This window comes from Lepisosteus oculatus, chromosome 1 (genome assembly GCF_040954835.1).
Source record: "Lepisosteus oculatus isolate fLepOcu1 chromosome 1, fLepOcu1.hap2, whole genome shotgun sequence".
Classification (NCBI taxonomy): domain Eukaryota; kingdom Metazoa; phylum Chordata; class Actinopteri; order Semionotiformes; family Lepisosteidae; genus Lepisosteus; species Lepisosteus oculatus.
In genome coordinates this window covers 33297058-33314679 of record NC_090696.1, presented here as the reverse complement: position 1 = coordinate 33314679, position 17622 = coordinate 33297058, and the positions used below count along the sequence as shown (strand labels likewise).

The 17622-nt window shown below is 39.9% G+C and overlaps 1 protein-coding gene across 1 annotated transcript in view; it reads right to left on the bottom strand.

The window, feature by feature from the left end:
• b4galt1l (DP-Gal:betaGlcNAc beta 1,4- galactosyltransferase, polypeptide 1, like) overlaps window positions 1-9809 on the bottom strand; it is a 35282-nt gene extending 25473 nt beyond the window's left edge. The window contains exons 1-2 of the mRNA XM_069189400.1: window positions 8747-9809; window positions 5260-5495 (exon numbers count right to left, since the gene is read on the bottom strand). Of these exons, the coding sequence (XP_069045501.1) occupies window positions 5260-5495; window positions 8747-9044 (534 nt within the window). The 5' untranslated portion in view covers window positions 9045-9809. The remainder of the gene's footprint in view (window positions 1-5259; window positions 5496-8746) is intronic.
• Between the last annotated feature and the right edge of the window lie 7813 nt (window positions 9810-17622).

Genomic DNA, 17622 nt, shown 5'->3' with positions numbered 1-17622 from the left:
GCTCAAGTATTCAGAAACTTTTTAAGTTTTCAAATTTTGCTGGATTACCAATGATACAGTACGTACACATCATTTTAAATTTTTTTTAGACAGCTGCTGACAAATACCTAATTTTATCAGTAACGTGCTTCTGTTTGAGCATCTGAATCTACTGATTGGAAAAAGATGTGTGAGTATCATTTGTAATCCATCAACATTTGAAAACTTTTCAAGGGTCTGAATACTTTTGCAAAGCACTGTAGGTGCAAAAGCCTAGCAAACTGAGCAGGAAGAAAGTACCAATCTGAGACATCTGGAATTATATAAAAAACATGAGGGCTCTGGAATTTAGGTGCCATAATCTATGTTGAATGTAGTTCTCAAGATCCAGGTCACATATCACAAGGCATCCTGGACTGTGAAGAACTATTTTTGATAATATATACTACTATTTCTGGTTGTGGGATCGTGAGGATTTGCGTGCTTGCCTGCTTCCTAATATTTTGTGTGCTTTGAGTTGTGCATTCAGCACACCTGGGCTATTTCGAACTCCAGTGCCTTGTAAAAATACAATAAATTTAAAATACTCAGACTCCCTTGTGAAAAGTATCTGTAAACATCTGTGTTTAACTGGATTTCCTGTTGCAGTGCAATTTAGCTGTTATGACACCCACCCCCAGAGGAGTTTTCGTCCAAGAATGCAGCTGCAGGTCTTTTCCTGTGCAAACCTTCAAAACATTCAATGCCCGAGTCTCCCATAACGATTACAAGCAAAGAGGAAGCCATGCAGTCATTCTAACTAGCCCTTCCACATTCCTGGAAGAATAAAATCCAACTGGAAAAAAAAAGATGGGACTTGATTAGTATGCTGCAGTACAAGGGGGACGGGTGATTAAAAATATCACAACCAAAACACTTGCTAAATATATCTGCTGGCACTGAAAACAGAGAGCGAAAGATTTATATGTTATGAAGGGCGCACATCTGTCTCTCCACCCCTGTATCTTGTTGCTTGAAGGCCATTCGCCCAACATGGTGTGTTTCTTGGCCTCTGCTGCTGTGTTCGAGAGGAACTGGGGGGATTTCTAGGCTAGTGTTAGAAGCTGTGCCTTCCGGGCAAGCATGACAAATACAAGCAATTTAAACTATCGAGTCGTGTGTTCAGTTCCATTGGTGGCTAATGCAAAATAGTACAAGTCTTTCACAAGGGCCCTGAACTGTGCTGGATAACTGTGCTGTCCAACACAACCAGCAGTTACCCTAGTATCTTTATGCCATGCACTGTATACTCATTCCAAGCTTTAAACTGGCAAGAAGGCTGTAAAGGTGGAAAGGATAAGTGTGAGTAAAAAAAAAACTGTAACAAAAGGAGGAGAAAGAATGTTTTTTTAAAAAAAAAAGCTCTAGCATGGGGGCTATCCACAAAATTAAGCGACAAACCCAATTAACAGTTCAACAACTGTCAACATAAGGTTTTCTTCCTAAATATTGAAAAAGGTTAAGACACAAGGCACAGCAGCACCCGAAAACTTAGTGAAGTCACTTGAACTAATAAAAATAAGAAAAACCTATGTTAAAAATTCTACTGCTGCAGAAAAAATGAAACCTACTTTTATTGCTGTTTATTAACATTGTGGTTTCATTCAAGGCTGAAATGAAATTGAAATATAATTAAATTTAAACAATAAGCATAATTTAAATCCCCCATTTTAATTCCTTCATTGTTCGGCATCACACTTTTTTCTATTTTCTGCCCCTTTCTCTGCATCTTTCATTGGATTTCACATCCAAAGTAAAACCCTGCCGCCCCCTCTCTTCACTCACTAGACCACGACGTGTGAAACTCCCCCAATTCGTTACCTGTGTAAATCTCTTGCTGTGAGAAGGTGCTGGAAAGCTCTGTTTGCTCAAGGAGTCTCATAATGAAACAAATAAAACACTGTTCTGGACATTTGAGAAGATTAAGAAATAACTAACTACTACAAAATCTACAGTATATAAATGAATAACTATTACACGCAAGCGATATAAATGCAGTAACGGTGCCCTGTAACATTTGGGACAGGAATGAAGACGCATGTGGGAGATTTCGCCAAAGAAGGCAAAGCTAAGACGAGCTCAGGTGTGTGTGTGTGGCTTCATTTACAGGGAAGACAGGAATAAGTTATAGCTCAATTTGAGAATGTGCGTCAGACGAGCACGAGAAACAGATGTGGTCATAGTTTATAAAATCTTCACGAATTCTTTGAAGCACATAAATGGCAAAAAGAACATGAATGGCATTAGATGTAAATAATGAAATTAGGGCACTCTGTGACTGTAACCTCAGTTTCTTTTGTGTTGCTGCTTTTACAGTTTAGAAAGAACTCAATTCACAATAAGGACATGTAACAACCCCAACATTCTCTTGTGTAGTCCAAGATCAGAGAAAATTGGTGTGTATGGAACTACTGGATAAAGATTCAGTAAATTTTTTTGTGAAAAAAGAGCACATGTAAAGAAAAAGGTGGCTTAGTAGTGTTGCAATGTGGCGGTGAAGCTACACAGAATGATGAATCACAGAACAATGTGACAAAACAAATATCACACTCGACTGAGCCCTTGAAGTTAGACAGGTTTGTTTGGCATGGGATCCTAGAAAGGCTGTTTTAATACAGTTAAGGCAGGCTTAGTGCAGCTAACCCACTCAGACAAACTGCTTAAAAAGGCATGCATGTAACATGATAAAAGCCAAAATCAAGCATTCAAAAAAGTCTTCTTCCTCAGACTGTGTAGCAGAAATGTCCCACCTCCATAGACGGAAAGAGTAAAATTACAGAATGAATACTTGGGAAGGATTTAAAAAGAGGCTGCCAGACTTGTTTACTTGTTACAGATCCTAAAAGGTTTATTTTCTCGCTTGTTAAATATCCAGACGTATTTACCTTCTGCCAATAGCATAATGTCATGAGACAAGATTATTGTGGTTCAGCAATTTATAAATAGAGTCACTTCTTAAAAAAATGTGAAAATATTATAGAAAGTGTTTGGACCAAAATTGAAAAATTATGCAATTAAAACTGATTGATTGTCAGTAATATTTAATGGTATCTACTGTAGTAAACCACCTTTACCACCAATTATCAAGAAACTTATCATCTTATTTATTGAACAGACGTATGTAGATTCACTATGACTATTAACATCAAGAGTTTATTGACAATTAATAATAACAATAATTGCTTACACTTATATAGTGCTTTTTTGGACATTCCACTCAAAGCACTTTACAGGTAATGGGGACTCCCCTCCACCACCACCAATGTGCAGCCCCACCTGGATGATGCGACGGCACCCATAGTGCGCCAGAACGCTCACCACACACCAGCTATCAGTGTGGAGGAGAGCAGAGTGATGAAGCCAGCTCATAGAGAGGGATTATTAGGAGGCTATGAGGCCATGAGAAATTTGGCCCAGACGCCGGGGTTACATCCCTACTCTTTTCGAGAAACACCCTGGGATTTTAATGACCACAGAGAGTCAGGACCTCGGTTTTACGTCTCATCCGAAGGACGGCACCTGTTTACAGTATAGTGTCCCCATCACTATACTGGGGCATTAGGACCCACACAGACCGCAGGGTGAACGCCCCCTGATGGCCCCACTAACACCTCTTCCAGCAGCAACCTTGGTTTTTCCCAGGAGGTCTCCCATCCAGGTACTGACCAGGCTCACACCTGCTGAGCTTCAGTGGGTTGCCAGTTGTGAGTTGCAAGGTGATATGGCTGGCTGGCTGACAAGGGGGTCTACTGTGAAAGTTACAAGCTAATGTCTGTGACCACTGTTGGAAACAAAACAAGCTGCACACCTCTGACTTATGCTTCACACCAAGTTGCAGATGATGTCTTGTGAGATTCATAAAGCCTGAACAAGCATGCGTCAATCCCCAGTTTCTGGACCCTACGTGCCACGTGTAACCTCAGCTCATTTCACAAATGTTCAATGGGGCTAAAGACTAGGTAGAGCTGTCACACTCTCCACTCCCAAGAAAGCCACAGTTGAAAAAGAAGCACAAGGATGTATGCTGTCGACATGCCACTGTCGTCTCTAGAATGTTGTCATGTCAGGATCAGGCCCAGAAAAAGCAGTGAGTGAGATCCCAGGACTTGACCAACGTTGCACCACGCAGTCCTTTATAGACCTTACACTTGCACCTTCCTCTTGATTTTGGAGAGGTTAGAAACTGTGAATATCCCAGACAGTGAATGACAGTCTACAACATACTGGGGGCAGAAAGGTGTTGTTCTGTTGATAAGTGCGACCTTTGGGTTCTTATCCATTTTTCTTCCTTTTTTTCCCCACTTGATTTAACTCAAAATATTAAATCACCTCATCTCTCTCACTAATGAAGCAATTTTGTGCTCATACAATTGTTACCCGGATGCTCCAGTCTAATTAGTGAGTAATCAAGTAATCAAAATGATACTACAAACATTTAATTCATATCCAAAATATGAAAATATTCATTTTAGTAAAAAAGCTCTGTGTGTGAATAGGGAATTTTTATGCCCAGGACAGAACAGAGAAAAGCTGTTTAAAGCCATCTTAGTGTCACATGGTTTCTTCTTAGCTTGATAAAACAGGTTTTTTAAATGTACGCATGCTTTTGGTTTTCTGTTTTGAACCCCATCCTTTGTTAACAGTTCTGGATAAGGCAGCAATAAAACTGTGTTAATTTCACAAGCACGGGCGCTGTGACACCAGTGACAAACTTTGTACTATGGAAGTCTGGCTGTATCAGCAACTATAACCAAGTCAAATCTTAAGAAATAACCGACAACAGTACGTAAGACGACCCTTGTAAATGTATATTGAGTATTGGCATGTCGGCAAAAACTCTACAGTGCAGACGTTGTCTACATATACAGTACCTGTTTAAAAAAAAAGATTCATGCTTAAGTGCACAGAGCTGAACACTTAGTTAATTTTGCAACTGTCATTCATTCTAAAAGTAACAAACCACTTCATTTCTACTATATCAGGCAGAACTAATTGTTTCGGACTTTTACTCCTCAAAGTCCAACAGCTGGGAGAAAAAGGCCACACACCTTCAAAGGATAGTTCTCGTGCATTCCGGAAACAAAAAATACACAGGAGGCTCTGCACTTTTTTTAACAACACAAAACGAGGAATGCAAAATGCCAATGCAACAACATTTGAATGGAATGCAAAAACAGCAACAACATACCAGAGCTGTCACCTGCCTTTCGATGACACCATTCTGTCGAAGTGGATTCTTACCTGGTTTATCACATACACCCCGTAGTCGAGCTGCTGCCTCTGGAGAATGGGATGCAGGTAGTACAACCAGAACTTCAGGTGCTCTTCACGCTTGCGGAATGGAATAATAAAGGCCACTTTCTGCCGGGCTACGCAGTCCTTTGGCATGTATCGGCCACCATCTCTGAGCTCGGGGTTTTCTAACTCGATCTGTTTCAAGCCCACGGGCTGAGAAAACTCTATTCTCAAGGGACCCACTGCAGAGAACAACAACAAAAAAAAACATTCTGTGTCAATTCAGGCACCTATATGTCTTTGAATTGCATACATATCGATACATCCATCCATTTTCTAATTGCTTCATCCAATCTGGGGTCGTGGGGGAGTTGGAGTCTATCCCGGCAAGCAACAAGCCGGGGTACACGTTAGACGGGATGCACAAGACAAACACAGAGAAGCTAACACCCAGGGCCAATTTTCCCACAAGCCAATTAACCCAACAGTATGTCTTTGGACTGTGGGAGGAAACTGGAGCACCTGGAAGGAACCCACTCAAACATGGGGAGAACATCCAAACCCCACACAGAGAGCCCCCCAGGTCCAGAACTGCACTCATTCAACTCAGGGCCCCAGCGCTGCGAGGCAGCAATGTTAACAGCTGTGCCCATGTGCCACCAAAACTGGTAACTTAGTAAAAGCAATTATACGGAAAATTATATCTGCATTTTCCTAGAGTTCTAGAACTTTCTAGAGCAAACAACTTCTAATGCTTCCCATGATGTGAAACTGCCTTGTAAACATATTCACCATTTCCAATAATTAACATTGTTTGAGTGCACATTTCACTCATCCTTAGAAATCTGTTCAAAATACGGCCACCTAACCTACTGCACCAAAACACTGCAAACCAAACAGCCAAAACGAATGACAGTCGCAGAATCTAAAAATTATATCAGAATCAGGATCTATGCGTCACTTAAAGGATAGTTCACCTAGCTTTAAAAACTAAAATCGTTCTTTGGAAAGACACCGTAAGTACTGGACACATACATAGCACATGCTATGGGATATTTGGATTTTCATATGGCTTTAATAACATTTCGCACAAAAAAGTAATTCATAAATTATGGGCGGTAAGTATGTTTGGAAAAGTAACAAAATACAAATAAGATGTAAATGATCAAACTGAGGCAATGTGCTTAAATGTGTACCACAGAAATCAGTCTTAGAAGCACTGCTCTTTTCTTTAACATTATATCAATGATCTAGTGCCTGGTACTGTATAAGCAGCAAACTAGCTCAGTTTAGGACTACCACTGCCAAAACAGCTATTGAAATTCAAAAGCATTCAATTAGATAAGAGAAATTATGTAAGAGAAAGATTAGATCAAATTCAAGATTGGGCCAACACCTGAAAATAAAAACATAAACTATGAATACAAAATCAGAAATGCTGAACTAGAAGACGTTACTAATGTAAAAGACTTGGGACTGTATGTTCACATGAAATTTACGCTTCTAAACAGTGTGGAAAAGCAATCAAAAAAGCAAAATGAAAGGCATGTCACATAAACGATGTCGCACAAGGATTAATAGTGTAAAATTTTAAAACAAGGGATGTTGTCTTAAAATTGTACAACACACTAGTAAAACCTAATTTGGAATATTATGTACAATTTTGGTTACAACATTTTAGAAACGATATTGCTGCTCTGAAATAAGTCAAGAGTCATGCATTTATGAAAACTACAGGACTGGAAAAACACCTGTCTAATGACGTTTAATGTAAGGCAGTCCATAGTTTTACATGTAGGTAGAAAACAGAAACTAAATACAAAATGGGAACTAGAAGAGGCTTATGAATAAGTCTCAGGTATCTGATGTCAACATATCATTTACAACATCTACACAATGTAGGGAAAGAGAAATGTTAAGGGTTTGTTAAAGGCATAGAATGTAAATACAGGGATGTTATGGTAAAACTGGACAATGCACTATTACAGTCTCATTTAGAGTCTTTACTCATTTAATGAGTACAGTTTTGGCCACTATGTTAGAAAAAAAGATACTGCTGCTCTGGTGACAGAGTACTGGCACAGGTTAATATAAAGAAAGTGCATTATTGTTCCTCTGATCTGATTAATTGTCCCCAAGGTTTCTAGAGTTTAATTTTTTTGATTAACCACTTAATCACTGACACTACCATTGACCTGAACAAAAGTTCTGATTAAATTGATTGCTTTTTAAGGATATGTTGAGCCTCAGGCTCAAATGCAAGATAACTGATCCCATACATATAGTATGGCAACATGTTTTATCTTTGTGTGTTGATTTTGTGTGCGAGTCTCTAGGCTAGAGACTAGGCAAGATCCAAAACTATTGCCTACTTACTTTCAAATGAAACATTTCAAGTAATGTTTTAAGTATCTGAACAGCCTTTTATATGGAGTCCATGAGCAAACCACAATTTTCTCCAACCCGAGAAACAGGTTTTGTCCCAGGCAAAACTTATTAATTATGTGCATTTCCTTTATCACCAAATACAAGACCCTAAACTGCATAGTCTTTTATGGAGTTAGACAGAATTAAAGATTTAGCTTCCATACTAACTGTATCATTTGAATATAATCATTGGCTTATTTTGTTATTCTTACTTGTTTTGCTGGTATTATAATTATAGTTATCACACAGTATACTTGATATGACAAAGATAAATCAGATTCATACAGCACATTTCATCCCCAAGGTCCCAAAGCAATTTAGAAACAAGAGGGAACAGATTCATTCCCCACTGAAATGCAGCTCCCATCTGTGTGACCTGCCAAAGCTATGATACAAGCAGCCCCACTACACAGCAGATCAGGCTGAGAAGAGAGAAATTACATCTCCATCTGGATTCAAGAACAGCTTCCAGCAGACCAGATAGTCGAAGTTCAAAGGAACATTTAGCCAGGATACCAGGCTCTCACTCTGCAGTTCCAGACAGCACCATATGGAAATGTGCTTTAGTCACCTAGAGGACAGGATTTTTCCACTTTTCAACTTCTCATCTGAGGGAAGGTAGCTCCTACAGCACAGGGTGCCCACTCCCTTTACTGGGGGAGAATGTAGGAGAATCCCTCTTCTCTCTCAGAGATTCTGACCTGGGGGGAAGACTGAGACCTGAGACCTAGGTGTAATGATGCTGGTGTAATTAATTCTAGCTCTGACAAGAAAGGGCTTTCTGAATACCTTTTGAATATTTTGAAGCACTATCAGGAAAATATATGCTATGCTATGTATATTTAAGTAAACCGCAACTGAGAATTCTTAGCCAATCCCTTAATTATGAAATGCCACGGCTTCAAAGTGAACTGCCACACAACAGTAATTTCAGAGTGTTCCACCAGACATGATTAGAACGGATGGAGTTCTTCACCCCAGACACCCAAAATAAAGCTCTAGTACCTAGACGCAGTCTAATGACAATACAACATAAATAAGATTTGCGCCAAAGTATTGTACTTACCTAGAAGAGGTGAAGTTTCGGGACATTGCTCAAGGTCTTTGGCTTTCACTGTTGGCGACCTTGCTCCAGGAGGTTGTCGTTCAGAAAGGTTTGACGTTAAGGTCGCTTCAGAACGGCTTAGAGCTGAGGTGCTATAGGTGTTCTGCTGCTGGTTTTGGGCAAACGAGTTACGAAAGACGTCTAAAGTATTTAAATAATAGAGAAGGGTGACCGAGAGATGGACAGCGCAAAGGAACACCACAAGTGTGCAAGTTTTTTGGAGAGCTCTTCCGGGTAAACTGGGATTTTGATCAGGCATTCTAATCAGATTTACGAAAAGTTTAAAGCGATATTAAAAAGTAAGCATTTAAAAAAATTGTACGTGGGATTGATGCGTTATCCCCGCTGACTTACTTCACTTATCTTGTCGGATCTAATAAGAAAGATCGTCGTTCTCGACAAGCAGTTTCCCCCAGAAACAACTCCTGAAAATCTGACAGCCGCAACACAAATGTAAAAAAAAGTATCAGGAAAAAAACGAAATGAACTGAAGACGCTGGGATTTTTAGTCGCTGTAATTATCAAGGTTGAATCAAATTCACCGCTGGATCAACTTGTATAATTGTTACTCTTTTCTTTCCAGAAGACCACCACGTCCTCCCTTACCTAGATCTTTAACTTCATCAGTCAGTCTCAGTAATCTCATTTAACGGGTCATTTTCCTGAAGAGATGCATCCTCGCGAACTTCTGACTTGGAAGCCACGATCAAGACCGTTTGTCAGTTTATTAGAAGTACGCAAATGTCCAGGCTACACTGTACCCCATGTTTCTCTCAGGCTGTGACTGGCTTCTTCCGGGCGGAGGGCGCAAAGAGAACTCGCAGAAGCCTGATGCCTACAGTCTGACGTGCGTGGTTTAGGCGTGGTAACTAGAAGAAACCGGAAAGATAATCGTAATGCGCGCTACAGTATTAGGGTTTGGAAATTAGGTAAATTAGGGATTTGGTTAGGTTCAGGGTCTGTGGTGGGTGTACCGAGTTTCGATTTCTAATCCGCGCCGACATAGTTGTAGTTACAGACTCGGGGCACCTGGAAGCCAGTGAGTGCCGGACGACAGTTATGGCTATGCACAGCACAAGCGCATCTGGAACTGAAGTTGAACATGTCTTAGTTGTTTTCCGAGTGCTCTTCTAAGATACATCGTGATAGCACCGCAGCTTGAAGAGAAACGTGTTTGCATTCTTTTCCTACAAACCAGAGACCAGTTTTCTACGTTCTCTGGGGTTGCTACCTGAGCCTATAATCTCTTGAGACATTTTGTGAGGATTTTAAAATCGTCAAGAAAACGAAAATAAGTTAACTTGTAAATTGAGCGCTAAACCTTTTCTTAATACATCTGCTTAATTAACATGTAGAGACTAACTACATAAAAGTCTTTATGTATGTTTATAAATTTAGAATATTTAATATTTTTTAATGAATCTGCTAATAATGCATAACTCAATTTACAATGTCTTCATGCTAAATTTTACAGCCTGCATTAACTCAGTAATCAGATGTGAACTGTTCGTTTTACAGATTAACATTAGATTAGTCATCAATTCCAATTACGATTGTACTTTTCAATAAAAATAACGTTTTTAAAAAAATATATGGAAAACTGCAAATTATTAAGTTAAAATAGATGTTTTCACATTCAAGGGATACTCTTATATTACCAGGCCTCACATAACAATTAAGCAGTAATATCAATTTAGTAAACGTTTATCATTCACTTTACAGGTTAATTTAGTTCTGTGTCAGCAACTTCAAGATAAGATCAACTTTATCATACCCTAGCAGAATTTTATGGACACATAGCGCTTCTGTCCATCTGAATACATCACTAAACACTACACATCCCGTCTGTTGTGCATGACACCTTAATTGGTTTATACTGTGACAATTGCATTTATCCTTGGCACTTTGTGTGCGTGTTAATTGCTTAAATCGTATGAATCTACGAATTGAAGGGACCGTATGAATATTTGTTTGTATTTGATCTACATTTGGGAACCCTTAAACATGTGTTAGAGGGAACAAGTTGATTTTCATAATTAACAATATGAAAAGATTCAGATATAAGTTTTCTCCCTGTTGTATCATGAATTGTTCAAACATTGTCTGCCAGGAGGAGAACTGGTTCACTCTCATTGCCTTCATTGCTCTTTGGACAAGTTGGGTGATTTTTGTTTTTCTTAATTGGACTGATAAATGACCAAGTCACACTGTTATACCATAACAAATAGCAGTCTCTATTGCAGCATTGTAAAAGAGGAGCATTATTTTCTGTTCATCTCCAAACACTCTTAATCTTTGTAAAAAAAATTCAAACTCTGGTGAACTCTGGAGCAAACCCTCTCAACCTGAGTATCTTAACTTTAGTATCCTGTCCTGTTCAATGATTTATCTATATTCACAGGTTTGTTTTGGTTAGTGTTCAGTTTCATCACCGGATGTCTTATAAAGGCCCCTGTGAATCATAGAACTTGATGACCATCAATAAAGTGAAAGAAAATAAAATTTTAATGTCCCAGGTTGTGCAAATTTCCCATACAGTCAAAGGCGGCATAGCAGCACCACCTAGTGGTATATTTTGTATAAAAGCTCTTTTCGGTCGCTTTGTCTTCTCGGTAAATCTCTTCTAAGTAACTGGACTGGACTGTCAGTTGTGTTACCATTTATTGAACAGCAGAAGTTTCTCCATTGGTGTTTATTGCGAAACCGCTATTATACACTTTAGACTACATAATATCACTTATGCATTTGGATCATAGGCCTGTGTGCTAAGGGTTTTCCCCTGTAGCTGGAAATCAAGTGCAGTAGCTTTAGGCTGGATTGTGCTTTTCCTGAGGATCTGAGAGAAGAAACCCTCCCATGCATGTGGCCACTAAATTAAGAAGGCAACCGCTGCTACAAAATGGGAGACTGGGAATGTTAATGGTCATTGTTCTGGCACATGTATGAAAGTAAAGTTAATATCTAGGATAACTTATTTTCTAATTGGGATAACCTGTGGAAGTAGTGTCACTCAGAGTCGACCCAGAAAAAAGTGCTTTGTGTCTGTATACTGTCTTGTTCTGTCCCATTCATCCCTCAGTACCAGGACAAGCTTGTGCTTGTGCCCTAGTTGCCACAAATCATCCCACAGATCAGTAGATGTTCGATATTGCTCAGGTGATTAGTCAAAATGATACAAATAACATTTTATCAATATCCTAAATCTGTATACTGTATCTTATTTTTCTAAAAACATACAGTTTTGTGCAAACATTTAGGCACCCCTGGTTAAATTATGTTTCATTTAATCTCTACGTGAACAAGAGGTGACATGACCTCTGTATGGTACTAAGTGAAACCCAACAGCTTTCTGTAAACTGTAATGCAAAAGTATGATTTATTATTTAATATTTATTGAAAAAATAAAAAAGTGAATGTAACCGGTGCAAAAGTCTGGACACCCTCATAGTTGATTCATTACTAGGTTTTTAATTTGTGTTTTTCAAAGGCCCCAAAACTTGACTGACTCGTTAGGCCTTAAATTGAGCCAGGTGAAGAATTCCATGGTTGAACAAATACTCTGACCCTTCTAAGCTCTCAGGTTGTGATTTCTGTTCTGCTTGCTTTCAACAACCATGGTCTCCTCTAAGCAGCTGTCTGAGGGCTTGAAGATAAAGATAATTCACTCTTACAAAGCAGAGGAAGGCTATAAAATGGTGTCTAAATGCTTCCAGCAGGAAATTTCAACTGTCAGAAACACCATTGACACATGAAAGTTAATGGAAAAGTTAAAGTCAAGGCAAGATCTAGGAGACCCAGAAAAATCTGATAGAACTGCCTGAAAACTGGGCAGATCTGCAAAGCAGAACCCAGAGATCACTGCAATATCTGAATATTATTGAAAATCTGTGGGGAGATCTCAAGCATGCAGTGCATGCAAGACCTAAGAATAGTTCTGAGCCAGAAGAGTTCCTCAAGCAAGAGTAGGAAAAACTCCAAAAGCAAAAATAGAAATACTCTTTTCTCACTACAGAAAAGGTTTGGATGCTCTGATTTCTGCCAATAGAGATGTTACTAAGTACTGACTGACAGAGTACACAGACTACCGCACGTCAGATTCACTGTTTTTTCTTGCTTTGAATATCTACAAAACTGTTTGCAGAAATGTTAAGTTTTGTACCACACAGAATTTGGTTCAGCTTCTTTTCACTTAGAGATTCATTAAAACTTACAATTTGACCCGGGGTGCCCACACTTTTGCACTCAACTGTAATTGCACAAAAGAGCATTAGGTTTTTTTCCCCAGTAAATGTGGCTGCTATATAAATACAATTACCTTATTGCAGCAGCAGGGGGAGCAATATGATGGAAATACTGAAACAGAACTACTATACTGTTTTGTACATTTTATCAATAATAACTTATCAAATGTACTCTTGGTCCAGGAATTCTCAGTCCTAATCCTGGAGGTCCACTGAACTGTTGATATTTGCTATAATTTCTTATAAATGCTGTAGATTGAAGAATACACAAGTGCAGTTGTGAGACCCTGGCTTTTAAGTAAAATAAAAACTGTATATTTTCTGCTGGCCCCTCTAATACCTCTTCTAGCAGCAACCTTTTTTTAAAAAAACATTTTTTTTTTAGTTGGTCTCCCACCCAGGTACTGACCTGGCTCACACCTGCTGAGCTTCAGTGGGTTGTCAATTGTGAGTTGCAGGGTGATATGGCTGTTGGCACAGACACATTGAACCAGGTTACAGTAAAACAACACAAAGAAATTAGCCTATCCTTTACAAACTAATTGTAATCTGCTATCATTATTCATTCAGTCTTTAACCATAGGGAAAAGAGTACTGTACCAAGTAGCCAGGTATGTGATCATGTAAAATACACTGTTTAATTTTTTTGTAGAAAACTTCACAAAGTATTGTAATAATTCATAATAACCCCTTGCATTTGTTTGGTGCTGTTCAAAAAGCAGGGTAGATTTTGCAGGCCCAGGGAGGAATTTTACTGGGGTTTTAATATTCGTACTCTTATGAACAGCAGAAAGAGTAGTCAACACCCTGGTATAACATCTAATCTAAAGGATAGCACCCCCTACAGTAGAGTGTACAGTACAGTCAGTGATCTGGCAGTTGTTGCAACTGAGATGTATATTTGGCATATCATGAGGTGACTGTTTACTGTGTATACACACCCAGATGGTTGTGCCTCCTATAATATTTCATTTCATTTGAATATTTAATTTGATTCTCATCTTTAAGTGCATCTCAGTTCTGAAAAGTAAGGAACATCTGCATGGTGTTTATTAGAAATTTAGGCACATTGTGTGAAAATATTTTTTTTGTTTCTGAAATTATTTTACTTAATATCCACAGATAATACAATTTTGTCTCATTTATTGCAGTCTCTAAATTGTACATTTCTTTTGGAATTAAGTACATACTGTATATATTCATATGTACAGTATGTTCTGTATTTCACAAGGAAAAATGAACAGGTTGCGTATTTGGTGATCATACCCAGGTCTTTGAAGAAGTATAGCTCATCACCGGCAGAGTTTTGAAAACATAAAGTTCCTTCTTTTTCTGCAAATGTTGAGCTCTTCACTCAGAAACCTTTCACCACCTGATGGTGGTCCATCTGGAAAGCCTCCAGTACTTACTGCTGATCTTTCAGCTGCAGAGCTTTGCTACAGTCTTCATCCATCTGCAGTCTGCAGAACCTCCAAGAAAAGGAATTGCTGTGGTATCTGCCTTGAAGCTGCTTTCCTCCCCCCCCCCACAATTCCCTCTAATCCAGACTGCCAGTGATGTTCTGTCACTTGGACTGCACACTTTGCTCCAAGGGTATTTCAGGCACCTCCTCCGTATTGTCATCGACCCTTGCCAGCCACCTTTGCAAAGCTTCACTCAAAGGCATAGTGACGGCTGAGTCACCAATGCGGTGAAGTTAAAGGACTCAAGACTCCGCCATCTTTAAGTGTGGTGCTCCCCAACCAACTGCAGCTTCCGCAATTTCCATGACCTTCCTTTGGCGGGTTCACTCGTGGCCTTTCAGAGGCTGTCCTCATTTTCACATTGCACAAGGGGCAAAAGGCACGAAGAAAGCTGAGGAAGAAGAGGTGATGCAAAGGCCCCTTTTCACCTAGGCCCAGTGTTCTCCTAGCCTGCCAGATTTATTACTCCAGGTGCTGGAAAGGAAGAGAAGTAGGTGCTGGAAATCCCTCAGCATTGCTATGGCTTCATCCTGGAATCGCTGTCTTCCACTTGGGTGCCAGTCAAGGTTGCTCTCTCGCTGCTGCTTCAGACACACACTGAATCTCTCTGTCTTCCCCATGGCCCCTCCTTCCCTTCTGTTTTCTCTCTCCTTCTCTAAATAATTGTTGAAAGGTTTGGCTTCAGCCTGCATTGCTTCCTGCTTCAGACACCAATATAGCACTAACATACGTCAACAAAGCTCTAGAAATAAAGCAGACAAAAGCACATTAAGTGAGGGTTCCAGCTTGCATTCAGTCTACTAGTAAAAATATCCCCAAGATACCGCTTAGCTCAGGAAGGCACCCTGGGTCCCCACATACTCTCTCTGTGCATATTCTGTGCAGGGGCACACACGCACACTCACAGACACAGATACACAAACAAGCACCCACACAGACTCTCCCACATACTCTCTCTCAACCCCTGCAGAGGCACACACACTCACACACAGACTTCCACATAAACTTCCTTAACCCCTGCAGGGGCACACATGTACACTCACAGACACAGATACACAAACACGCACCCACACAGACTTTCCCACATACTCTCTCAACCCCTGCAGGGAAACACACACACACAGACACACACAAACACTCACACACAGTCTCCCCCTCATACTCTCTCTCAAGCCCTGCAGAGACACACACGCACACTCACAGACATACAAACACTCACACACAGACTCCCCCTCATACTCTCTCTCAAGCCCTGCAGAGACACACACGCACACTCACAGACATACAAACACTCACACACAGTCTCCCCCTCATACCCTCTCTCAAGCCCTGCAGAGGCACAGACACCCACACTCACAGAAACACAAACAGGCACACACAGACTCCCATACAAACTGTCTCAACCCCTGCAGAGGCACACACACTCACACACAGACTTCCACATAAACTTCCTTAACCCCTGCAGGGGCACACATGCACACTCACAGACACACAGACTCCCCCACATACTCTCTCTCATCCACTGCAGAGGCACACACAAACACACACACAGACTCCCCCCAGGCACCCCCTCAGCCCCTGCAAAGGCACAGACAAGCACAGGTCAAGTGTCTCAGTTAACCAACCATGCCCAAACCTTACTAGCTACAAGATAAAGGCACACAAAAGGAAGAAAAAGTAAACAGAGGGACGCATGCACAATGTGTTTAATGCAGAACCAAAGATTAACACTAAGAATGATCAACAGCTTTTAGGAAAGGCAGGCCTTGCTTAACCAACATGTTAGTGTTCTTTGAAGAAGCAGCCACAGTAACTCTAAGAACACATAAACCATACAATACGGAATATTTTGATTTTGATTTTCATTATGCTTTTGACAAAGTTCTTCTCAAAAGATTCATTGTGCAATTACTGGCAGTAGGCATTCAGGGCTCTAGTGTTTAGATTGAAAACTGGTTATTGATAGAAAATAGAGATCACAGTACTGATGAGTACTCAAATTCTGGTGATGTAAGACTGGCGCTCTTCCTAATTTAGATTAATGATCTTCTAGATTGTGATATACTTAGTAAAGTAGTCAAATCTATAGATGATACCAAAATAGGAGGATTAGCAAACACTGTAGAAGTAGCAAATCAAATTCAGAAAGATTTAGATAAAATTCAAGACTAGGCAAACACCTGGCAGATGACTCTTAAAGCAAACAAGTGTAGAGTGCATAGGGTAACAAAAACAAACAACAAATACAAAATGTGAAAGGCTGAGCTTGACGAAGCTATTTATGCATTTTTTGCATATCTTAAAAACATTCAGATATGTAGGATGGTGCAGTGGTTTTATTGCTGCCTCATAGTGCCAGAGCCCTTGGCTCAATTTTGGACCTGGGGTACTGTCTGTGTGGAGTTTGCATGTTCGCCCCGTGTTCATGTGCATTTCCTCTGTTTGCTCCGATTCCCTCCCACAATCCAAAAACATACCAGTGGCTTTTGGAAAAATTGGCCCTAGGTGTGTGCGTGTCTGCTTCTGTGTGCCCTGCAATGGACTGGCCAGGGTTGACTTGTCTTGTGCCCATTGCTTGCCAGGATTAGGCTCTGACTCCTCTGCAATCCTGAATTGGAAGAGGTGGTTAGAAAATGGGAGTTTGGACTCAGATATTTATGTTACCATGTCATTAAATCAAATACACATATTATTAGTATAATACACAGTCCATATTCTATCTGTAATAGAGTAAGTAAAAGGCAAAATGTTAGTATAGAAAGTTAAATGTGATACATTTTTAATAAATTATTGCTATTTTAAAATTATACAATGCACTTTCAAGACCTTATTCAGAATATTGTGTTTAAGTATGCTCATTACAGTCTAAAAAAGATTAAATCAGACCAGGTACATTCTGGGGCTTAAGTGAAAGTCTTACACTGACAGGCTGAAATAACTTATCTTTTCTAGTTTGAACAGAGAAAACTACAAGGCTGAAATATAAGTATTCAAGATCCTCACATGTTTTGATAAAGTCAACCCAGTGAAACACAAACCGGGCGACACAAGGAGAAACTGTGTGGGTGCATTTGAAACTGAGACTAGGAGGCACAAAGGGTTGTAGGAGTATGGAACACACTACCCAGCCATT